This window comes from Zalophus californianus, chromosome 14 (genome assembly GCF_009762305.2).
Source record: "Zalophus californianus isolate mZalCal1 chromosome 14, mZalCal1.pri.v2, whole genome shotgun sequence".
In the NCBI taxonomy this organism is placed as follows: domain Eukaryota; kingdom Metazoa; phylum Chordata; class Mammalia; order Carnivora; family Otariidae; genus Zalophus; species Zalophus californianus.
The window spans coordinates 414,354-438,199 of NC_045608.1; the positions used below are offsets into that span (position 1 = coordinate 414,354).

Here is a 23,846-nt window from a genome sequence, read left to right on the forward strand (position 1 = left end):
GCTGTCAGGGGGTGCCCGCGAGAACCCACGAAGTCGCGACCCTCCTGGTTGCGCCGACCCCGCGAGCAACCGTTTCCGCTGGGGCCGGGCAGAGCCGGCTGAGCCCCAGGCCGCCCCCCAGGGCCCTGCCCCGTGACGCCGCCCAGACTCCCGGACCGCCTGCCGCCCGCCCGCTCCCCGGACCGCGCCCTCCGGGCCTCGCCTATCTCCGGCCGGTTCCGGGAGCCCCCCCCCCCCCCCGCTTTCGTAGCACGCCGCGGCCGTGGAGGCCGCCCATCTCAGGACCCCGCGACTCGAGCTGCCCGCGCCACTGCCTGAAGGCGCGCTCGACCACCCCGCGCCATCAGGGCCTGGGGCCCCGGCCACGCTCCCTTGCCAGGCCACCGAGCGCGGGAGCGAGCGCCCCGGCCCGCGCGTGCGGTCTCGGCTCCGCACCGGCCACCCCGGTGTGCGGCGCCATCAGGCAGTGGCGCGGGCAGCTCGGCTCGCGGGGTCCTGAGGCGGGCGGCCTCCTCCACGGCGGCGGCGGCGGCGGCGGCGGCGGCCGGGCGGCGGCGATGCTGTGGCCGCGGCTGGCGGCGGCTGAGTGGGTGCCACTGGTTTGGGAGCTGCTGGGCGCCTCGGTGCTGCTCATCGCGGTGCGCTGGCTGGTGCGGCGGCTGGAGAAGCGGCCGCGAGGCCTGGGCCGGAGCGGGCCTCCAGCCCCGCCGCCCGGCGCGCCCACGAACTCGGCCTTAGACCCAGGTGAGGCCTGTCCGCTGGTGGGCCCGCGTCCCTCCCGTCGCCGCCCTGGACCCCTCCCCTCCCCGGGCCTCGGCCCCCCTCCCATCGCCCCCTCCCGTCGCCGCCCCGGGCCCCCTCTCCTGCCCTCCCCGGGCCCCCTCCCATCTCTGCTCTGGGCCTCCTCCCCTCTCCTCCCGTCGCCGCCCCTCCGCGGGCCTGGGTCCCCTCCGGTCGCCGCCCTGGGCCCCCTCTCCTCCCCTCCCCTCCCCGGGCCTTGGCCCCCTCCCTCGCCGGCCTGAATCTGGGGTTCTGGGCAAAGACCTAGAGTAAAACTCTGGCGTCTTCAACATGCCGACGATGGGAAAGCGGGGAGCTCCGGTGGCTTGTCTGTGGGCAGTTTTGTTTGTTTGGATCCTATGGGACCGCCCTTCTGCGGGGTCCTGCAGTCGTGCTCGTCTCCTGCGTGGCCTTGCCCTGCTGTGTGTGCTGCAGCAGTGGCCTCACCGGATACTGCGCACCCTGCGTGCCTTCGGACCCTTGTCGTTCACATTTAGCTGGCTCTCTTGCGCGAAAGTTTGGGTTTTTTCCGGAGCGTAAACGATACTTCCTTAAGGACTCTGAGAGGAGGGTGAAATTTTAGTAGCAGAAAGTCAAGTTGAGCCCACCGTGGAATCTCAGGGCTAACGGGGCCCATAGGGATGACTTCTTTTTCTTGTGGGGTTTTACCGCTGAGGAGATGGGTCCCAGGAAGGCCCAGCTCTGGCTGAGAACACAGGTAGGAGGCAGAAGCCCGCCGGGAATGCGGGCCTGTGGACAGCAGGCCCAGCTGCCCCCATCCTGTCGGTTGCTGCTTGCTTTGCCTTCTCTCATCCTCTTAAGAAAGTTTTAGCTGTCTTTTTTTTAAAGATTTTATTTATTTGTCGGAGAGCAAGAGCACAAGCAGGGGGAGCGGCAGGCAGAGGGAGAAGCAGACTCCCCGCCCAGCAGGGAGCCCAATTCTGGACTCCATCCCAAGGCCCCAGATCACGATCGGAGCTGAAAGGAGAGGCTTAACCGGCTGAGCCACCCAGGCGCCCCCTGAGTTGGCATCTTGAGTAAATAGCATGCGGATTTGTCCAGTTACGTAGTCAGCCCTGTACCTGTTGGACGCCAAGACTGCAGATTGTCCAGATGCTAAAGCTGAATGGTGTGTGTGTCCAGAGAGCATGGGACTAAGAGATTAGGGTTTGGAGTGTCTTTTTTTTTTTTTAGAAATTTCCTTTTAATTTTTAGTTTTCTATTTTGAAATCATTTTAGACTTATAAAAAATTACAAAAAGTATGACGCAGATACACACATGTGAAAAGATGCTCAACATTTCCAGCCAATAGTGAAGTACAAATTAAACCTAAAATGAGATATGACACCCATTAAAATGGCTAAAATAAGAATACCACAAGGTGCTGGTGGAAATAAGAAAGGTTCAGCTACTCCAAAATCAGTCTGGCAGTTGCTCAAAAACGTAACTGTGCACTGCTTTCCTGGGCATTTATCCTAGAGAAATGAAAACTTATTTTTACGCAAAAACCATGTGTGAATGCTTATAACTAGTTGTAATTGTAGTGTTCAAACACTGGAAGCAGCCCACATGTCTCCCGAGGACTGAATGGCTAAATGGACTGTGGCACATTCACACCATGGAGTGCTACTCAGCAGTGAAAAGGAAGGAAGTGCTGGTGGGTCTCTAGGGCATTATGCTGAGTGAAAAAAGCCAATCTGAGAAGGTTTGTAGTGTATGCTTCCATTTATAATAACATTCTTGAAAAATTACAGCGATAGAGAACAAATTAGTGATTGCCAGGGTTTGGGGACAGGGGAGGAGGTTGGGGGTGGCAGGAGATCTTTGTTCTGGTGGTGCCGTTGAATGATTGATGATGAGTTTATACGTGTGGTGGACGGTCATGGAATTCCATACAAAGACAGCAGAGTGATGCAGGCACTTTTCTGATGCGCTGCCGCGTGTAGGATGTCACCAGTGAGGGACACTAGGAACCGTCCCTACTATTTTTCAACTTGAGTTTATAATTTTTGCAAAATATAGTTAGATCCAGTATACCATTCACTTGGATTCCCTAATGTTAGTGTCTTACACAATCACTGTAAGTAGGACAAGCCTCAACCTTAGTCTGGGGCCTTTACAGAAGTTTGCTCACTCCTGTTCTGGCCTCCCCTCCCCTTGCTTGTAGCTCCCTTCTGTTGGTGAGGAACCTGGCTTTCCTTAGCCACTATCTGTCTAGTTATTTGCTGATTCCTAGAGTAGGCATAAAGTAGCTTCAGAATTGCTGACCTGTAGAGTGCATAGTCACATGCTGTTTTTCATTTACTAGGTTAGTTCTCTCCCACCTGTTGTTTCTAATTTGTAATGCAGTTGAGCTCATTTGTTCTGGTTTGTATTCCACTTGGGGGGCCTTCCGCCATCTTTTTGTTTATTATTTTTTAGTATATGTGAATCACAAACATGTTTCTAAGAGTCAGAACATATGAAGTGATACTCAGAAGGGTTGCCCTCGGGATACCTGGGTGACTGTCGGTTAAGCCTCAGGTCATGATCTCAGGGTTTGGGAGCCTGCTTCTCCCTCTCCTGCTCCCCCTGCTTGTGCGTTCTCTCAGTCAAATAAGTAAATTAAAAAAACAAAAACAAAAAATTTGAACCTTTAAAAAAAAAAAAAAAGCGTTGCCCTCCCCTGGGCTGGCCCTCTGTCCATTCTTCGAATCCAGTTTCCACCCTCCACCCCCAACAGGGACCCAAGCTCATTACTTTCTGCTTTATTCTTCCTTTTGTACACATGAGCAAATACTTGTGTATTGTATTACAAATATTAATTACAGTGTATTAAAACACATGTTTTTGTTTTTATTCAAATTGACTTTCTAGCAGATTAATAAGCCTGTGTTACTTGATAACTTAGTAACCAGAACTGACAGTTATGGGTAATTTGTCAGTGTCAAACACAGCAGCACAGATTTAACATGTAGTATTTTATCTAATTTTCATTGCAGCCTAAGAAGTAGAGCTGTTGTTATGTCCATTTTATAGATGAGGAGACAGGCTTGGCGTTTGCATAACTTGTCCACGGTCACACGGTTAGTGCTGGGACCTAATGTAATTGTTGTGTTTAGTGCTTGCTTGCCTGCAAGGACAAAATCCCCTTCAGACTAGCCCGGGTTAGAAAGGTAGTAGCTTTAGAGCAAAGACACGGGAATGGTATGAAAACTGGACTTTTGTAGGAATGGATGCAATTCCTCTGTTTATTCAGAGCATCTGCCCCACTTGTCCTGACCCCTTGCATGTGATTTTTACCTGCCCTGTGCCTTTCATACCAGTTTCCTATCGCTGGGCCACCTCTGTTGCTCTTATATCCAGGTACAGGGGGAATCTGCTTAGGTACCATCCCTGGGTAGAATCCTGTGATCAGTAGGCTGCCCCCTTCAAGTTCTTTGGCAGCTTTTTGGGGCTGTGCAGTACATTCATTGTTTAAAAGGCTAACATCCCCTTTACAAATAAGTAACAGCCATTTTTGAAACCTTGGAGTTGGGTGGGGGGAGGTGCCATTAAAAGTTTAAAAAAAAAGAAAAATACACAGCTGCTCCTGGGAAGCTCAGTCCATTGAGCTCTGGCTCTTGATCTCAGCTCAGATCTTGATTTCAGAGTCACGAGTTCCCTGCATTGAGCTCCATGCATTGAGCTCCATGCTGGGCGTGGAGCCCACTTAAAAAGAAAAAAAATAAAAGAAATACACAGAAATAGGGTAATATAATGAGCTCCTTGCTTGTAGTCATCATCCAGCTACAACAGGTATTGATATTTTGTGAATCTTATTTTATCTGTCACTGCTCCTCCTTTTGCTCTCCTGCTAATTTTTTTATTTATTTTTTTAAGAGGGAGAGAGAATCTCAGGCAGACTGCCACTGACCTCAGAGCCTCACGTGGGGCTTGATCTCACAACCCCAAGATCATGACCTGAGCTGAAATCAAGAGTCAGACACTTAACCAACTGAGCCACCCAGGTGCCCCTAGAATAATTTAAAGTTAATCTTGAATGTCCCATCATTTCATCTGAAAATACCTCTTAAAACTCTCTACTCCTTGGTTTCATTGATACATTACTGTGCGCAATTCTTTCTTCATCCCTTCTAGGAGTTTCTCTTTCTCTCCTATCTGTTAATCCTTTCCGTCTGTTCCTTGTTACACCTGGTGTATTATTGGTATTACAGTCACCATCCATGTGCTTACGGCTCTCAGGTCTGTTACCCACTCTGAACTTAAAAATCTTGGACTTGAGAATTGAAACACCCTGTTGGTGGCAGTAAGGTGTTTCTGATGCTACCGTGCCTATGTCTCCATCTCTTTCTAGTATTCTCTCTCGGGTGGAGTCACTCGTAGGCTTTTAGGCTGGAGATCTGGGTGTTACTTTAGGTGACTGCAGTCCCTCAAACCCCTCCCATGGCATTTGATCCATCTGTCCTTAAGTTTTTCTAATCTGAGCCCTTGTTTCCAACCCCATTACCACAGCACTAGTCTTTTGCCCCCTTATTTTTACCTCCTTCCCACTTCTTGCTGACCATGCTTAGACGTATAATCCATAGGTTTAACTGCTCTTTCTCCAAAGGTATTGACTGAAGCTCTTGCTGTAGCTCACATCCACTTGTTGGGTAGCTGTGTAACCTGAACAAGTTACTTAGTGTCTCTGTGATCCAGGTTCTTCATCTGTCAAGTGGTGGGTGAACCTGCCACATGGAAAAATTGTAGTGTGGGAAAGACCCCCAAGAGTTAGCTACTTGGTATTAGTATTAGCAGAATGACTGCCAGAGCTATCTTTGTGGCTTCTCTGGCTAAGTCTTTGCATAATTTCCCTTTATTTATGGAATAAAATTCAAATATATATGTAGGATATATTTCTGGAGTTGGAGTTTTGATGGATATTGTTCACTTGCCTTCCTTGGGTTTGTTCCACATTACACTCCAGCAACAAATGAGCATGCCTGTTTCCCCAATGTGCTTACCTTCCTAGAATGTTAGAGTGATTGTGTCACGTAATAGTACCAGGTTCTAACGTTCTTATCCAGATGAACATTTTAATTTTGTTTAGATTATTATCAATTTGGAAACCAAAAACTTCAGAAAGTTCTCATAGAGGGCTTATAGACTACAAAAAATATAGAGAAACACTGGATTGAAATGAAACTGAAGCCAGCTTTTTTGCTACTGTTGCGTGTTTTTTTGTTGTTCTGTTTTTTAATAAGAAAAGATGTACTTATAACCATCAAATTGATTTTTGTTGTCTTGGGCCTAGGTGAAATGACAATGGATGCCATCTTGGCGCGACTGAAACTCCTGAATCCCGATGACCTTAGAGAAGAAATTGTGAAAGCTGGATTGAAATGTGGACCCATTACATCAACCACAAGGTTCATTTTTGAGAAAAAATTGGCTCAGGCTTTATTAGAGCATGGAAGAACACTGCCTTCACATCCTCCTGGCCTCGACACCTCAGGTGCCACTTCTCTAAGCCAAGATGCACAAAGGATTTTGAAGTCTGCTGTAGGGAGCCAGGCTGAGCAGGTCAGCTTGTCTGAAGACAGAGATTTTGGTTATAGCATGGGCTTGAATCCTCCAGAGGAAGATGTCGTGACATCTAAGACCTGCTCCATGACCTTCAGTGCCGTCACTGGGGTCAATGGCCACAAAGCCATAGCGAGGGCATCTACGGAGCCGCCTCTGTACTATGGGGTGTGCCCGGCATACGAGGACACCCCAGCGAGAAATGGTAATGTAACAAGCACCTGGTGTTTCTTTCTTTTTTTTTTTTTTTTAAGATTTTATTTATTTATTTGTCAGAGATAGAGCATAGGCAAGAGGAGCAGGCAGAGAGAGAAGCAGGCTTCCTGCTGAGCCAGGGAGCCCGATGCGGGGCTCCATCCCAGGACCCTGGGATCATGACCTGAGCCAAAGGCAGATGCTTCACCAACTGAGCCGCCCAGGCGCCCCATACCTGGTGTTTCTTACACAGGTGGTTTGTGGGCAGCAGGGGAAGGTGATTTTGAAAATCTCAAATCACAGAGAAGAATTTAATCACCATAATTTCACCACCCCAAGTGAATCATTGGTAGCATTTTTATGTAGAACTCTGCTGAATTATTTGTAAATGTATCTGTGAATTTTTAAAAATGAAGAAAATTGGATTCTTTGAGACATGCTTCACCTTACAAGTAGTTTTTGGCTAGCTTCCATTTGCCGATTAATTATTTCCCTCTTTTTTTTTTTATTCAACAGAATCTGAACACCTTTTATGTTAATATAAATGGCTAATGCAGCTCTAGTTTTCAGCATCAAAGAATTGCAATTTTTTTAAAGATTTTATTTGAGAGAGAGAGAATGAGCAAGCCTGTGCGAGTGAGCATGAGTGGGGGGGAGGGACAGAGGGAAGGGGAGAGCAGGCTGTCCTCTGACAGGGAGCGGGGCCACATCTCAGGACCCTGGGATCATGACCTGAGTCGAGGTCAGACACTGAACCGACTGAGCCCCCCAGGTGCCCCGAAGAATTCCAATTTTAAACAAGACTAAAGTAGCTTTAGCACTGGAAAGAATTAAATAAAAGCCTGGTGTTGAATAGAATGTCAGAAATTATAGACTGTCATTATTGTGTACCATTTGTGGTGGTACCCCAAAATAGATTTGTTAGACATACTATGTACCATGAGTAGAATGGAATATTCAACCATAAGAATTTTTTAAAGAAGGTTTAGTGACACTGGAAATGGTCATGATGCAATTTCTGTTTATTTTTATATATATATTTATATCTTTATTATAAAAGTTGCTTTTTATAAAAACATATAAAATTATATATGTAATACTTATGTATATTACATGTGCAGTATATAAAGTAAAATTTCCTCCTTCCCACCCAAATCTTACTCAAATTAACCACCTTATAACTGCTTTTGTGTATCATTCCTGATCCTCCTATATTTTGTTTATATATACATATGAATTCGTATTGTATTTATTTATAATATTGTTTTCATTTAAACTTAACATAGATTTACATATAAAAATGTACCTTATTTTTATTTTCATAAAAATGGTAAGTAGAGGGGCGCCTGGGGGGCTCAGTTGGTTAAGCATTGGGCTCCCTGCTCAGCGGGGATCTGCTTCTCCCTCTCCCTCTGCTTCTCCCTGCTGCGTGTGCATTCTCTCCCTCTCTCTAGTTCTCGCAAATAAATAAATAAAATCTTAAAAAAAAATGCTAAGTAGAAGTGTTGGGTCAAAAGGTATGTATTTTTGGGGCACCTGGGTGGCTCAGTCGTTAAGCATCTGCCTTCGGCTCAGGTCATGATCCCAGGGTCCTGGGATCGAGCCCCGCATCGGGCTCCCTGCTCCGCGGGGAGCCTGCTTCTCCCTCTCCCACTCCCCCTGCTCGTGTTCCCTCTCTCACTGTGTCTCTCTCTGTCAAATAAATAAAATCTTTAAAAAAAAAAATACTAAGAACAAATAATGCATTTAAAAAAAAAAAGGTATGTATTTTTAAAACTTTAAAGGCCACTGCCCTCCAAAAGGCATTAGCATTCACTGTGTTTGAGAGAGTGATTTTTCCAGTCTCTACAGTACTGAACTCAACGTTTTAAATCTATAAAAAGGGAAGGCAGGTGTCTTGTTTCCGCTCTATCAACCACACAACCGCATGTTATTGAACTTCTCTTTTATATCTTTTGAATAAGGAAAAGCTCTATCTTGTTGTAGGTGGATTACTTTTTTTATGTTATTATAGTTTATTTGTATTAATTGGATGTATCTTTTGGTCATATCTGTTGACCATTTTTTGGGGCAATGGACGTTACTATTCCGTTATGTTAGTTAAAAATGTTTTTTCTCCCCATCTGTCATTTGTATTTTACGTATTTATGAGAGTCTCATATGAATTTGATTATGATAGTTCTCCTATAGAACTTTAATATTTTTATGTAATTGGAACTTTCTTTTCCTTAATGTATTCTTGGTTTCTTGGCATGCTTAGAAAGGCATTCCCCACCCAAAATTATGTTTAAAAATCTCTTACATTCTTTGCTAATATAGTTGTACTTTTAACTTGCTTTTATTATTTTTATTTAGAGCATTAATCCAGGAATTTTATTTTTCTGTATGAAATAGTACCCTTAAATATAAAGTCACACATGTATACAAAATACATATTTTTATATCCATGTGCATACATATGATCAAGCTTATTAATTGTGTTCTTTTGACTAGCTAAGGCCCTTTTTCTTCAAGATTAAAAATCTGAAATATTGGGGCACCTGGTTGTCTCAGTCAGTGGAGTGTGCAACTCTTGATCTTGGGGTTGTGAGTTCGAGTCCCATGTTGGGTGTAGAGCTTACTTAAAATGTTTAACGGGCGCCTGGGTGGCTCAGTGGGTTAAGTGTCTGCCTTCGGCTCAGGTCATGATCCTGAGGTTCTGGGATTAAGCCCCGCATTGGACTCCCTGCTCAGTGGGGAGCCTGCTTCTCCCTCTGCCTGCCTCTCCCTCTGCGTGTCAGGGGTCCAAGCCTTGTGCTTTCTGTCAAGTAATAAATAAATCTTTAAAAAAAAAAAAGATTAAAAAAAGCAAAGGTAGACGCTTAACCCACTGAGCCACCCAGGCGCCCCTAAAAAAATTTTTTTTTAAGAAAAATATCTGAAATATTAATATGAGAGAAAAATCAGACAACTGGGTAACAGTTGTTTATTATGAAACCCATGTCTTCAGGTGTGAACTAAGTGACAGTGACTCCAGTTACTCCTGTCTAATTTTCCTGTTACTTTTCCCATGCAGAAAGGATTCACGTTTATGAAGATAGAAAGGAAGCATTACAAGCTGTCAGAATGATCAAAGGATCTCGATTTAAAGCTTTTTCAAGTAGAGAAGATGCTGAGAAATTTGCTAGAGGAGTTTGTGATTATTTCCCTTCTCCAGGCAAAGCCTCTTCACCACTTTCTCCTGTGAAAATAGCACCATTCTTTAGCAGTGGTGGACTGAAAGGTAAGTGATGTAGCGGCTCACTTCTTGGTGTTACTGTCCGGTGGGCCCTAGGTGTTTTGTGCTCTCTTCCACATGTATTATAATTGGTTTTCTCCTTTGAGAGAAGGAGTTTGGTTTGCTAGGAAGTAGAGACCTAAGGCCCGGGCCGTGGAGAATGGGTCAGTTACCTGGTCTGGGAATGACCCTGAGGAGAAAGGCAGCAGGGCAGTGAGTGGGCCGGCATCCCCTCCAGGCCCTGAAGCTGACAAGGCCGAGGGAGAAGCAGCAGAAGGGCCACGGTTGGTCCTTTGTTCTGCTGCTTTTGTTTCCCTCTCTCCATGCTGCCCATGGGGTTCAGGGGCTTTGTTAGATGCTGAGATGCGTCTATTTCCCACCTGAATGAAGCTATACCTGCTTCTAGGACTGTGCCACCAGCGTTGACCCAGAAAGTCCTGCAAAAGTTGAGCTCACCTGCAGGACCTGTCCAGTCAGAGATCTGACCCTACCCACTCTGGCTCCAAACCAGGGTCTTGTGAGAGGCTTTTTCAGTCAGCACCGTGCAGAACCGCAGCAGCCTCTAACTTTCACAGCCTCCATCATGTCCCCTCCAGGAGCTCACAGTTGTCCTGTTTCCCAGGCGGGCTGGGACTCCCAGGGAAGGCATCTTCTTGTGGACATAAGGCCTTCAGGCGAAAGCCCTTTCCTCTCTTTCCTTACTTGGCCTTACACAGGTGCTTCTTAGAGGGGAACCGGAGTGATTTTGAATAGTTTGCCGTTTATGAAAATACTCCTCTAGAGATTGCTCTCAGACATTCTCAGGTGGTTGTAATTAAACAACAACAAAAAAAATCACTTTTGACTCACTCTGCCTTTATGGGAATGCTCTGTATGCTTGGAAGTTCTTGTGCAGGTGCTGCTGGTGTGCGTTTATCCCTCCTCAGAAAGCCTTTTGCAGCTAGAGTCTAGTCAGGTCCATTTGTTCTTGGACTCATGCTATAGTGATGTTTGTGCCATGTTGTCAGCTAGGACACATGCCCTTCTGCTGTTTATGCTAATTGATTCTTACTTGTTACTCCCAACTAGGTTAGAAGCTTCTGTGGGAGAGATTTTTGTTGCCCTCAATGTAGCACACAGTGGGTGATGAGAGAATGTTTGTGAAGTTAAATGTTCTTAAATTCTGTCTCTAATGACAGATGGTTTGTACTCCTCTGAGTCAGAAACTATAAACAGAGAACGAGCAAACAGTTATAAAACCCCCCGTACTCAAGATCTCACTGCCAAACTTCGAAAAGCTGTGGAGAAGGGAGAAGAAGACATTTTTTCTGATCTCACCTGGAGTAACCCCCGGTATCTGATTGGTTCAGGTGACAATCCAACCATCGTGCAGGTAAGCCTGCTTCTAGGATTATTAGCATCAAAATACTGTGGTTGACAAAAATGAAGCTCAGAATCTGCAGTTTTCTTTCAGGAAGGATGTAGGTACAACGTTATGCATGTTGCTGCCAAAGAGAACCAAGCTTCGATCTGCCAGCTGACTCTGGAGACTCTGGAAAACCCCGAGTTTATGCGGCTCATGTACCCAGACGATGACCCGAACATGCTGCAACAGCGCATTTGTTACATCGTGGACCTGTACCTGAACACTCCTGACAAAGCGGTGAGTGTGCCTTAGGAGAAGTCATAGCCAGTTTCAAAACAAGATTTGTGTCTCTCATATGTGAGTATTTACTGCATCCCACTGCATGTAGAGAGGAGATGGCGCATTCATTGAGCTCAGCCAGCTTAGAGAGGGATGGATGACAAGATCCATTCACACACGAGAGTTCTGCCCCACCAGGCAGGGTACACCTGAGTCTCAGCTGTGTGCAAGGACAGGTCCCTCCTGGCCTTTTTCCACAGTGGCCTGAGCAGGGCTTTGATAGGAGGATGAGCCAATGTCAAAACCTAAAGAGAGAAGAAAGTAAAGGGGTTTTGGTGCCTTTTCTAGGATTCTATGTATTATATATATATTTTTTCCCCACTTCATATAGGAATATTTCCTGTGGAGTTAAAAATTTCAAAGGGTTGGTTTTTAATGGTGCATAGGCTTACATAAGAATTTTTTTTTTTTTTTTTTTTTTTAAGATTTTATTTATTTGACAGAGAGAGACACAGCAAGAGAGGGAACACAAGCAGGGGGAGTGGGAGAGGGAGAAGCAGGCTTCCCGCCGAGCAGGGAGCCTGATCTGGGACTCGATCCAAGGACCCTGGGACCATGACCTGAGCTGAAGGCAGACGCTTAACGACTGAGCCACCCAGGCACCCTTACATAAGAATGCTTAAAACAGAAGAATTTTACATATTTATATAATGCAGAACCCAGTGATTGCTTAGAGCCAAGAACTGTAAGCTCTGAGCAAGCCTAGGAGTTTGAAAAATTGTAGTTGGCAGGAGAGGGGGTAACAGAAGCATGTTGGAGTGGCGCGTGACTTACTATTTCATGACACGTGTCAAATGTGACACATTGAACTCCAGAACTGCAAAGCAAGGATAACTTTTATTTTATTTATTTATTTATTTTCAAAGATTTTATTTATTTGACAGAAAGAGAGACAGCAAGAGAGGAAACACAAGCAGGGGGAGTGGGAGAGGGAGAAGCAGGCTTCCTGCCGAGCAGGGAGCCCGTTGCGGGGCTCGATCCCAGGACCCTGGGATCGTGACCTGAGCCGAAGGCAGACGCCTAACAACTAAGCCATTCAGGCGCCCCGCAAGGATAACTTTTAAATTAACAAGAGAGAAAAGGGGGAGTAAAGATAAATTTGGCCAAGCTAGCACAATTATAGAAGGAAGTAAAAGAGAAAACAATGATTATACGAAAGCAATAGTAAATGTAAACTAAGAAGGAGCAAAATCAGAGTTAAGTCCATTAAAACTAAGGGTGAACAGGGCGCCTGGGTGGCTCAGATGGTTAAGCGTCTGCCTTCGGCTCAGGTCATGATCCCGGGGTCCTGGGATCGAGTCCCGCATCGGGCTCCCTGCTCCTTGGGAGCCTGCTTCTCCCTCTGCTTCTCTCTCTCTCTCTCTCTCTCTCTCCCTCTGTCTCTCATGAATAAATAAATAAAATCTTTAAAAAAAAAAAAAAACAAACTAAGGGTGAACAGACTCATTACGGAAGGCGTCCTGACTTGATTAGTACAATCAGGACGTGTGACTTGAAAAACATAAGAGAAGTGTGTGCCCTAAGGAAATACACAGTTTTTCTTAATGTCTATGCAGTATTCACAGAAAATGTGCATATGCACCTCCACAGGGAACACTTAATACATTTTTGAAATCAGATGTTATAGGCCATCTTTGACCCTAACTCACTAAGAGTAGGAATCAGTTAAATTGTTGACCACAAATTTGGACTATTGAGAAAGCACAGGGCACAGCAGAGATCAGCAGGGTGAGGAGCAGGGCTGGGCCGCCAGCAGTGTCCAGAGAACCCGGAGCCTGCTGTCTTGTGCAGGAACAGCAGTTGCCGGCGGGAATGAGGAGAGGGGTTGCGGCAGGTTAGAGATGGACGTGACGAGGTGTGAAGAAGAGCAGTGGCCAGAAGGAAGCGGGGTGTTGCGGTCCCTCTGTGGCCGGATGCTCTGAATGAGTGGAGACAGTGACCCCGGATCTGCAGAGTGACCATTGTCCTCCCACCTCTGCAGGCCTGACGGGAGGTCAGGCTGTTCGTAGAGCTTGGCCACAGAGCTGGATAGAGTTGTCTCAGGTGGGACATGGATCAAGGTCCTAAATCAGAGAATGCACTAGAGCAGATCCAGCAAAGGACAGTCTGTTTTTGTAAATAAAGCTTTATTGGAACACAGCACTGCTCATTCTGAATGTTCGCTCTCTGGCCCTTGGTTGAGAACATTTGCCAACCCGGACAAACGGGCAAGATGCAGTTCGGGAGTGCTCCTGCAGGCAAACACCCAGACTTCTCTAGGTTCACGTGAGAAGTTGTACGAAGTAGAGCGTGTGCAGCAGGGGATGGGTGCTGCCTTGAGGTTATTTGCTCACACAAGATCATTTGGGTCACCTAGTGAGTACAGGAAGCAAGGCCCATGAGGAGTCTTGGTAGTCTGGGTGAGAAACGAAGGGGATGGCAGCGTGGCACGTGGAGGGCAGGGATGACCTGCCGGGGACTTCAGAGCTGGGATCTGCCGTCCTTGGTAATCATAGGTGGACTGCATGGCCACGTTTCCAGCTCTGGTAGCTGGGAGTGGGTTCTGTTTTGGATGTGCTAGATTTGAGCTCGTGGTCATTCGAGTGAGGGTACCCAGAGGAGGTTTGCTCTGTAGCTCTTGGGCTCAAGGATGCTGTTACCCTAAAGCCCACTGATCTTTAGGCCTTAGTTGAAAGTATCTGGGAATGGGTGCCACTAAGGGCAAGTCAGAGCATTGACAAGCATCCTGGGGTCAGGAATAGAGAGTTTCATTTACTAGGTATTAGCCACTAGAGAGAATTTTCTTTGGGTACAGACCAAATTCATAGACTTTGTTTTATTCTGGGTGTTGCCTCCATCTGTTTATTTCACCTTTTTTTTTTTAATTAAAGATTTTATTTATTTATTTTGACAGAGAGCGAGAGAGGGAACACAAGCAGGGGGAGTGGGAGAGGGAGAAGCAGGCTTCCCGCTGAGCAGGGAGCCCGACGTGGGGCTTGATCCCAGGACCCTGGGACCATGACCTGAGCTGAAAGCAGATGCTTAATGACTGAGCCACCCAAGCGTCCTTCACCTTTTTTTTTTTTAAGATTTTATTTATTTGAGAGAGAGCACACGAGAGGGAAGAGGGTCAGAGGGAGAAGCAGACTCCCCGCCGAGCAGGGAGCCCGATGCGGGACTCGATCCCAGGACTCCAGGATCATGACCTGAGCCGAAGGCAGTCGCTTAACCGACTGAGCCACCCAAGCGCCCTCACCTTTTTTTTTTTTAAGATTATATTTATTTATTTAGAGACAGAGCACAAGCAGGGGGAAGGGCAGAGAGAGAGGGAGAGAGAATCTCAAGCAGACTCTGTGCTGAGCGCAGAGTCTGACGCTGACTCAATCTCACAACCCTGAGATCGTGATCTGAACCGAAATTAAGAGTCAGGCACTTAACCGACTGAGCCATCCAGGTGCCCCTGTTTATTTCACCTTTTGGGCATTGATTATATAACATTGTACTGGGCCCTGAATTGTTAAGGCTGCTGCTGTTTACTTAGCAGGTATTTTGCCCTAGCTTATTTATAAGCTACCCCTGGACCTGGGCACCCGGGCACTAGGCAACAGTAACGGGTGCTGGGCTGGCCTCAAGCCCTGGCTTAAAGTGGGTATGTGCTAACATGCCATTTATTTCTTAGTTATAATAACAGTGTCTTTTTTTTTTTTTTTAAGATTTTATTTATTTCTTTGACAGAGAGAGAGACAGCGAGAGAGGGAACACAAGCAGGGGGAGTGGGAGAGGGAGAAGCAGGCTCCCCACGGAGCAGAGAGCCTGATGTGGGGCTCGATCCCAGGACCCTGGGACCGTGACCCAAGCCGAAGGCAGACACCCAACGACCAAGCCACTCAGGCGCCCCAATAACAGTGTCTTTTTATGGTCTTTTAATTTTGAGGGTTTTTGTTTGTTCTGCTAAATAACCTATTTTTATCTTAAAGCAGACTTATGAAACATAAATAATTCTTTCCCTGCACCTTTCTCAGGGCTATGACACACCGTTGCACTTTGCTTGTAAGTTTGGGAATGCAGATGTGGTCAACGTGCTTTCTTCACACCCTTTGATTGTAAAAAATCCAAGGAATAAATATGATAAAACTCCTGAAGATGTAAGTATCTATTAAAATGCTGTTACTGTAGTGTTAGACATGAAAATATGTGAAATTATAGTCTTGATCATAGTTACTGTGAAGTCACAGTACTGACTGTGTGAACGTGTTTGCCTCATGGGCACACCTTAGAACCATGATTACTGAGTAAGGTGCACTGTAAGAAGACACATCTGTAGAATCAGGAGGAAATGAACTGCCCATGTTTGCTGATTTTATTTTCCTGAAACTGGTGATCATTTGTTCTCAACAGCTCGTGGTTTTTGTTTTTTTTTTTTTTAAAGATTTTATTTATTTGACAGAGAGACAGCAAGAGAGGGAACACAAGCAGGGGGAGCGGGAGAGGGAGAAGCAGGCTCCCTGGGAGCCCGATGCGGGGCGCGATCTCCGGACCCTGAGATCATGACCTGAGCCGAAGGCAGACTCTTAACAGCTGAGCCAGCCAGGCGCCCTGAGCTCGTGGTTTTTTTTATCAAGTTCTCTCTGTGCATACCTTAGTTGACCAGGGAACCAGAGAATAGAGGAGGTGATTGGTGGTGGTGGTGATGGTGACGGTGCTGATGATGGGGATGGTGATGGTGGGGATGGTGGTGAGGGTGGGGATCGTGGTAGTGATGAGGATGATGGTGCTGAAAGCAGCTGACATGTGCTTAGCTCGTTGTGTACCAGGCGCTGTCCTAAGCCCCTCCTGGGTATTCTCACCTGACCCGTACAAGTCTTGTCAGGGTGGATATTGGCAGTTGAGCAAAATGTGTCTTAGAGAGGGCAGAGGTACATCTGTGCCTGTGAGGTGGGAGGGAGGTGGACCAGACAAGAACTGAGATGGGTGATTTGCCGCGTGCATTGGAGCTGCACCAGCCAGCCCTTTGAAATGGCATCTGTAAGGTTCTAACCTGGCAGAGATGCCACCCTTGTAGTTGGTGTGGCATACAAATAGTGCTCATTGTCTCTCATTTCATTGAGAGTACACATAAGCAAAAAGAGGTAAAATTCACCATTCTACATCTCAGAAATTACCGTTATTTTTCGTGTGTCTGACTCAACTTCTCATGTGCATTGGTATATATTTTCAGTATAAAATGGTATTTGGTAACCAGTATTATTAAAACATTTGCCATTCCTCACAATCAGTTACACATTTAAAAAAATAGTTGTACTACTTGCAGGGTACAGTGTAGTTGGTTTCTCTCGCAGGCTGGCAGGAGATGGTAATTTTGTGGTTCCTTCCTTATTTGAAGGTTACTGTTTTTTTTATTCTAGCAAAAGTGTTCTTGTTGCTACAGTTCTCTAAGGAAGAAAGGTAACTCCTGTAGTAGTAAGAATAAAACACTGTGTTGCATGCTAAATAGGAATTCTCTTTTAATCCAGCCAAACAACAGCAACAGACAGGCCCCCAGTCATTGGAGCTCATGGAGCTGAAAATTATAAGCGTGTCTGCCTGTCTCTGCCCTGACTGATAGTGCCTTTCCTTGCAAGAAAACTAGAATGTGTAGTTTAGCACAAACAAAGACAATAAAATTCACCCACAGAGTTTGTTCTTCTTGTCCTGACCCCTTCAGCGTTTATAGAACATTTTTGGAAGAAAGACTGTACTGTTTTGATTGTGGGCTTTATGAAATTTTCAGCATTAGGACACTATCCTTGCTTAGTTAATCTTAAAATTTGGTTTTATAAAATTATTTTAGGGATAAAATGTGACAAGGTATCGACTGTTCACATACTGTGTTTTTTAAAAATAGGTCATTTGTGAAAGAAGCAGAAATAAGTCTATGGAACTGAAGGAGCGGATTAGAGAGTACTTAAAGGGTAAGGTGGGGCCTGGTGCTTGGAGTGTGAGGACCGCCAGTGGGAAGGCCTTGGACTGCCTGAGCCTGGCCTTACACCGTGGGAGCAAGCTCCCCTCTCAGGGAGCCAGCCCTTCTCAGGGTGATCTGCTGCTGCCTGAACCCCCAGCCCACATGCCAGTTGTCATATAAATCCTCCTTTGAAGCCTTGAACTTTTCTGGGAGACGGCAAGTTGTCTGTCATTTGACTGTTGCTCATGGCATCACCCCATAATCTCTGTCGGTATCACACGTGGCAGGTCCCTCTGGTCCCTGCTCCCCGAGCACAGCCTGCATGTTGGCAGAGTGGAGGTGGGAGGAGCTCTTTGGTCTGGCGTTTGCTTGGCTTATCAGTAGCTCCCTGTCTGCCCTTCCATGTGCCCCTTCTGCACCACGGCCTGTCTCTCCTTTAACGATTCTCAGGCTCCCACTTAGAATAATCTTGTTCACACAGGTCCTGCCTCTCAGTCTTTTTAGTACGTGGGGGTAAAGGGGTGTTTGCTGCTCCTCTTCCTTCCTTTTATTTTTCCAGTGGAGGAAGAATGTGGGGCTAGTTAAGTGAGTCTGGCAAAAACTGGCCTCTCACCCAGAACCTCCAGCTCCAGAGCTCCTGCAGCCTTGCCATCACCGGATCGCTTGCAGAGTGGTGTTTACCGGGCTATTTACCAGATGCCTGACACAGCCACTGAGGTGAGCATCCGCCCAAGCAGTTGCCTTACCCGGGGTGTCTCCTCCCCCCAGGCCACTACTACGTGCCACTCTTGAGAGCCGAGGACACATCGTCTCCAGTGATTGGGGAGTTGTGGTCTTCAGACCAGACAACCAAGACCTCTCACATCGGCCATGGTGGAGGCGGCCCCGGAGACCCTGTTCTGACCTTGCGAGCCTTTGCAGGGCCCCTGAGCCCATCCAAGGTGAGCTACTGTAAAAGCTTCTGGAAGCAGCTCCTGGCTGTCTGCACCGGAAGTGCTGGGTATTCCAGCTCTTGCTTTGTGTTTGGTCTTGAGGCCACGCCTCGTGGAATCCCAGTGAGCTGGGACGAGGTTTGAGGAATCTGCTGTCTTGACCCTGTTCCTCACTGGCGAGCCAGGGTGCATGTGGTGGTGAGCCCACACTTCAGAGAAGTGAAGTTCACCTGGGCTAACCCACCATCATCACCTGGTTCTTCTGTCCGTATCAGTGGCCCTTCTCGTGGCACATGCCGGTCTAGCTGGGCTGTCCAGTCCCATATTCCTGGATGTGTATTGTCCCTAGGAACTTTGCTGTGCAAACTCTGAAGTTCACCTTCTGGGCTGAGGTATTTCATACACGGTGTGTCATCTTTCTTGTTAAAGATTTTAAAGGGGTGCCTGGATGGTTTGGTTCGTGGAGCGTGTGACTCTTGATCTTGAGGTTGTGAGTTCGAGCCCCACGTTGGGTGTGGAAATTAATGAAAGATAAAATCTTAAAAACAAAAACAAAAAAACCCTCAAATACCTAACACAAGACCTACTGTCTTAACAAAATTTAAAAATGATAATTTTATTTTGGGCGCCCGGGTGGCTCAGTTGTTAAGCGTCTGCCTTCGGCTCAGGTCATGATCCCGGGGTCCTGGGATCGAGCCCCACATCGGGCTCCCTGCTCCGCGGGAAGCCTGCTTCTCCCTCTCCCACTCCCCCTGCTTGTGTTCCTGCTCTCACTGTCTCTCTCTCTGTCAAATAAGTAAATGAAATCTTTAAAAAATACCTATTTTATTTTTTAAAGATTTATTTGAGAGCAAGAGAGCAGGGGGAGGGGTAGAGGGAGAGGGAGAATCTCAAGCAGACTCCCCACTGAACGAGGGGCCTGACATAGGCCTCGATCCCACAGCCCCGAGACCATGACCTGAGCCAAAACCAAGAGTCAGATGCTCAACCAGCTGCGCCACCCAGGAGCCCCGGTGTTAATAATTTTAATTAAATAGTTATTTGCAGTTATAGAAGTGTCTCCATAAACAGGTGTTATCAGTGAGGGTTAGAAAACTCTAATATGAGTGGCTTTTCCTCTTGTGTGATGGGAAAGTGACTTGAGGCCCTCAGTGTGCCAGCTCTGAGCCTCACAGCCCAGCCTGGGCCACTGGAAGGGAGCAGGGCTGCTCCCCTATGGAGACTTGCCAGAGCCCCTTTGTGCCGCTGTCATAATGTGGCCCTGAGGTCTGTCCAGCTACCACACAGGAGGGCATGATGCCCAGGGTGTGTGAGGAGGAGGAGAGATGCCAGGAGGCACTCAGCTGGCTCTGTGATGCTGGTGTTCCTGTAACTTGGGGGCATAGCACAGCTCAGTACATTTTCTCCTCAGGCAGAAGATTTTCGCAGACTCTGGAAAACGCCACCTCGAGAGAAAGCAGGCTTCTTTCACAATGTCAGGAAGATGGATCCAGAAAGAGGCATCGAGAGGGTGGGAAGGTACTGGCTGGCTTAGTATGAAGGGACAGGAGCTGAGTGGCAATGTTGTTTTGTACGCTGCATGCCTATATGTTGGTTGAGGACAGAAACCAGTTACAACTGCAAAATAATCATTCCTGGGAAGTGTTTATGGGGTTGGGGTAGGGGGATGTGAAGCCTTTTCATTGAGGTCTGATTCCTGCAAACATTGCACACAGTGTGTAGCAAAGGTGTCCGCCACAGCGGTCCCTCTCCAGGCGGAGACTAATGGGAAGTGTGTCCAGGGTGTGGCAGCGTTTTGTTTGATGGGCCATACGGTGGATGTCTCCTTAGCAGTAAAGCAGGAAATAAAACACAAGAGGTGGGTGTGGCTAGCAGCTACTAGTAAAAAGTCCCTGAAAGGTGATTTTCCCATAGTGAAGAATCTAAATTACAGTGTAATCAAATAAAGCTACTTTGAATTGTTCTAGAACTTTTTCTCAAAATATAGTTTGAGAAATACAGTTTCAGGTTTACAACTTGAACTTGATAAGGACTTCAAAGTTTTATGTGCCTGAGCCAAACCAGAATCCTCTCTAACCTTACACAGTTGTTTTAAGGAAACAGGAAGGCTGGTCTTTAGCTTGTGGTGCCAGTGGGGTGGTTGAAGCCCCCTTCTTTTGCCACGACTTTAGTGTGTTCCATGTGGTGGTCCATGACAGAAACCCTGCTTAGTCTTGCCCTGCTTGAGAAAATGCAAAGTACTATTTTAGCCCCAAATTTAAAAATAAAAATTGTAACTAAGATTACAGGTATTGTTTGGCACTTCCAGCATAAAGTGGCTGTTTTCTGTGTAGTCAGTTCTGTGAGTTTGGTGTTTTACACCTCGTTTTCCAACTGATGGATTGTACTTACTCTTGCAGGGAGCTGGCTCATGAGCTGGGGTACCCCTGGGTCGAATACTGGGACTTTCTGGGCTGTTTTGTTGATCTGTCTTCCCAGGAGGGTCTGCAAAAACTAGAAGAATATCTCACTCACCAGGAAGCAGGCAAAAAGGCCCAACAGGACTCAGGAGCAAATGAGGCCTATCGTCAGGAGAGCCCCTCTGCCTTTGGTAAGGACACGCAGATGTCTGTAGGTTCTCGGGACTCGGACCCTGTCCCGTGTCCGCGGACCAAGAAGTGGGTCCATGTGAAGAGCAAGCACCTGCTGCTTCTGTCGGCTGCTCATGTTCTCAGCCCACTGGTGTCCTTGCAAGTTAGATGGGAGGTACCAGCCACTGTCACGTCCCACGCGTGCCTACCCTTGACCTTGGCTTCCTCCTCATTTTCCTGCCTTTGAAGGTGGGGCGCTGGACACTGTTGTTTCTGGGTGCAGGGTCCTGCTTGGCTTTTCCCAAGGGCAGCGCAGGCATCTTTCTGGGAGTCTTAGGAGGTGGATCTGAAGGAGAGGGCGGTTTGCTACTGGTCCTGGGGATTTGCGGCTGTACCACGTGACCCTTGCCGACTGTGTCGCCCGCTCTGAAGAGCTGCTCTTTCTCTTCCTTATAGGCCGTGCCCAGAAGTGCAGCAATTCCATCTCTGTGAGGGCGTTTCTGGATGAAGACGATGACTTGAGCTTGGAAGAGATTAAAAATCGACAGAACACGGCTAGAAACAACACCCAGCCCACAGTTAGCGCTTTTGGGGACTCGAAGTGTGACATCCTTCCCTTGGAGCAGGAGACCAACCTTATAGAAGCCTCCACCCTGACCAGTCCCCACAGCAGCAAGAATGGGTTCTGTAGCCCCCTGAGCGGCAGCAGGACCCTGGGCAGGAAGAGGCCAGAGGCCCCCAGCGCAGGGGAGGCTCTCATCTCACCGGTCTCAGGCTTAATGGTCAAGTTGGATAAATTGAATTTGCAAGATCTAGAAAGTAATTTTTCTAAGACACCAAGTAAAACTATGAAAACTAGAGAAAAGAAGAGCTTGACATCAAGAGTGGATGCAGTCGAGAGTGACTTGTTAGAGCCGCCTGCTGCTGACACACTTAGAAACAACCAAACCAGGACAGAAAGCGAAATGTCAGCCAAAATGGCAAAGATACGTCTGGGTCCCGACACTCCTGTGCACGAGGCTCAGCAGAACTGTGGTTCCGTGTCCTCAGAGCCCTCAGGGATCCCCGCTACGAAGGAGCCTGTCCAGAGGCTCTTCCTTTTTGGGTATGGTGGGCTGTGTGCACATGCGGGAGGCCCTGGGAGTGGGCGTGAGCTCATGTGGCACCGTCCCAGTTTTCAGACCCTTCTCTAGCCTCAGCCTGGTTGGACGAGCTTTTCTGGCTCCCGTCCCTTTCATGAGATTGTAGTTCTTGGTGCTCTCTTGCCATCTTCCAAGTTGGTGGGAGACGTGCTCTCCTTTCCAGCTTAGCCTCCCATCTTGCTCTCCCCGCTGGGGAAGTAGTCCTCCGCAGAACGACCGGAACTGTGCCAAGAACGCAGTGTGTTTTAGAAAGAAAGACCATCCTGGGGTCATCTCAGCCTCCCTGGGACGGGCCGTCTGGGTCAGCCTTCTGGTCAGTGACCCTGGAGGTGGAGACACTCGGTATTGGGTCCACCGCTCCCCCTGTGGGACAGTGCGTCCTGTCTGCCACCATGGCCTCTGTCCCTCCACAGCCCGCACCACGGCCCCGACTGCTGGTGACAGAGACGGATGCCTGCCCTTCTGCTCCTGGGCTGGGCTCTTGAGTAGTGGTGTTGGAAGTCTTTTTAATCACGAGTGTTCCTGCTTTTTCTTTCCCTTTTTCTGACTTGTAGAGAGGAGCCGTCAAAACTGGACCGAGATGTTTTGGCAGCTCTGGAGTGTACAGACGTGGACCCTCAGCAGTACCCAGCTGTCCACAGATGGAAGAGTGCCATCCTGTGCTACTCCCCCTCTGACAGACAGAGGTCAGTGGTCCTGCGGGGTAACCTGTCGTACACAGGGCTTGTGGGTAGTTGGCTTCCAGACGGTCCAGTTGTGATTCACATGTTTTCATGTAGTGGTTCATCTGGAACACTGGTTAGCCAGGCTGACGTGCAGCTCCCGCCGTGGCCGCAGCTGGCGGCACCCTGCACAGGCAGGAGGTGTGTAGTTGCCTGGAAAGCAGAGGGGTGCTGCTGACGAGGTGGGGGTGCGGGATGGAAGCAGCTGGGAACCCTGGTCAGGGCCACATGGGACGCGTGTGGAAAATCGTATGTTCTGTGAATCTTCAGGGCTCGTGGTTCTGAGGTTCACAGCACCTCTTCTGGAACCAGGTGGTCCGCCAGAGCTTGGGTGCAGGGACTGTTATCACCGTTGATGCTGACAGACCTTTCTTGGTTTCCTCAGTTGGCCAAGTCCTGCGCTGAAAGGGAAGCTGGAGTCTCAGCAGCTGGATCTTGGTTGCCCCCACAGCTGCAGCCCGGGGAGAAGCCCTGGGAAGCCTGGGCCTGCACCCCACTCCCCGGGCCTGGGCAGCCCTGGGCGCTATAGCCCCGCAAATGGGAGCCACCTCCGCAGAATGGCGCGCCTGGCCCAGCTCACAGCCTTGTAGAGCTGGCGCAAGCTGCTGGGCGTCCCATTGTCTTTGTTTTTAAAGGAAGAAGGGTAATGTGTTTAATGCTAAAATTTACCAAAAAGAATATATTCTGATTAATTTATTAGTCCTCATTTTGAGAGTAGAAAATTTTTAGAAAATGCAAATGTTTTGTATAAAATTTAGTTTTCTGGTGTTTTGGGAGAAGTTGATGGAAGCAAATCCAGTTACAAACTTTCTGAAAATTGTCAGTGTGTGACGATGTGGACTTAAGTTCGCCGCTCCCAAGCGTAAGACGCCATTCCCATTGTGTGTGCACCAGAAACCCAGGTGAATGCCGGAGCTGGGCTGCCAGTAGCTGCACTTGCTTCAACTCCGTTCTTAATGACAAAGATGAATTTAGTGCCATCTTCCTTTTCTGGGAAGGGTCTCTGACTTTTTAGTTCCTGATGGAAAATCTTTGTTTTGCCAGTCGGTCCCAGTGGGTTCGACCAGTTAATAAGGTGGATGTCTCGGAGTAAACGAACC

At 47.7% G+C, this 23,846-nt stretch overlaps 1 protein-coding gene across 2 annotated transcripts; it reads left to right on the plus strand.

Moving 5' to 3' along the window:
* Positions 1-515: 515 nt before the first annotated feature.
* On the plus strand, positions 516-23,461 carry ANKLE2 (ankyrin repeat and LEM domain containing 2). 2 transcript variants are annotated; one of them, XM_027577199.2, is made up of 14 exons: positions 626-744; positions 3,763-3,846; positions 6,057-6,530; positions 9,576-9,782; positions 10,955-11,148; positions 11,230-11,418; positions 15,462-15,584; positions 17,324-17,390; positions 18,149-18,321; positions 19,724-19,830; positions 20,712-20,902; positions 21,339-21,987; positions 22,579-22,710; positions 23,132-23,461. In XM_027577199.2, exons 3-14 carry the CDS (start codon positions 6,062-6,064, stop codon positions 23,334-23,336), a joined length of 2,706 nt encoding a protein of 901 aa, XP_027433000.1. In that variant the 5' UTR covers positions 626-744; positions 3,763-3,846; positions 6,057-6,061; the 3' UTR covers positions 23,337-23,461. The 2 variants fall into 2 exon arrangements, with proteins under 2 accessions (XP_027432999.1, XP_027433000.1); XM_027577198.2 differs by lacking the exon at positions 3,763-3,846 and having other exon boundaries at positions 516-744.
* The last annotated feature ends 385 nt before the right edge of the window (positions 23,462-23,846 follow it).

Coding starts and splice junctions, on each gene's coding strand:
- ANKLE2 (XM_027577198.2), top strand. CDS start 558: ATGCTGTGGCCGCGGCTGGCGGCGGCTGAGTGGGTGCCACTGGTTTGG. Junction 11,419..15,461: donor TGAACACTCCTGACAAAGCG/GTGAGTGTGCCT, acceptor CACCTTTCTCAG/GGCTATGACACACCGTTGCA. Junction 15,585..17,323: donor ATGATAAAACTCCTGAAGAT/GTAAGTATCTAT, acceptor TTTTAAAAATAG/GTCATTTGTGAAAGAAGCAG.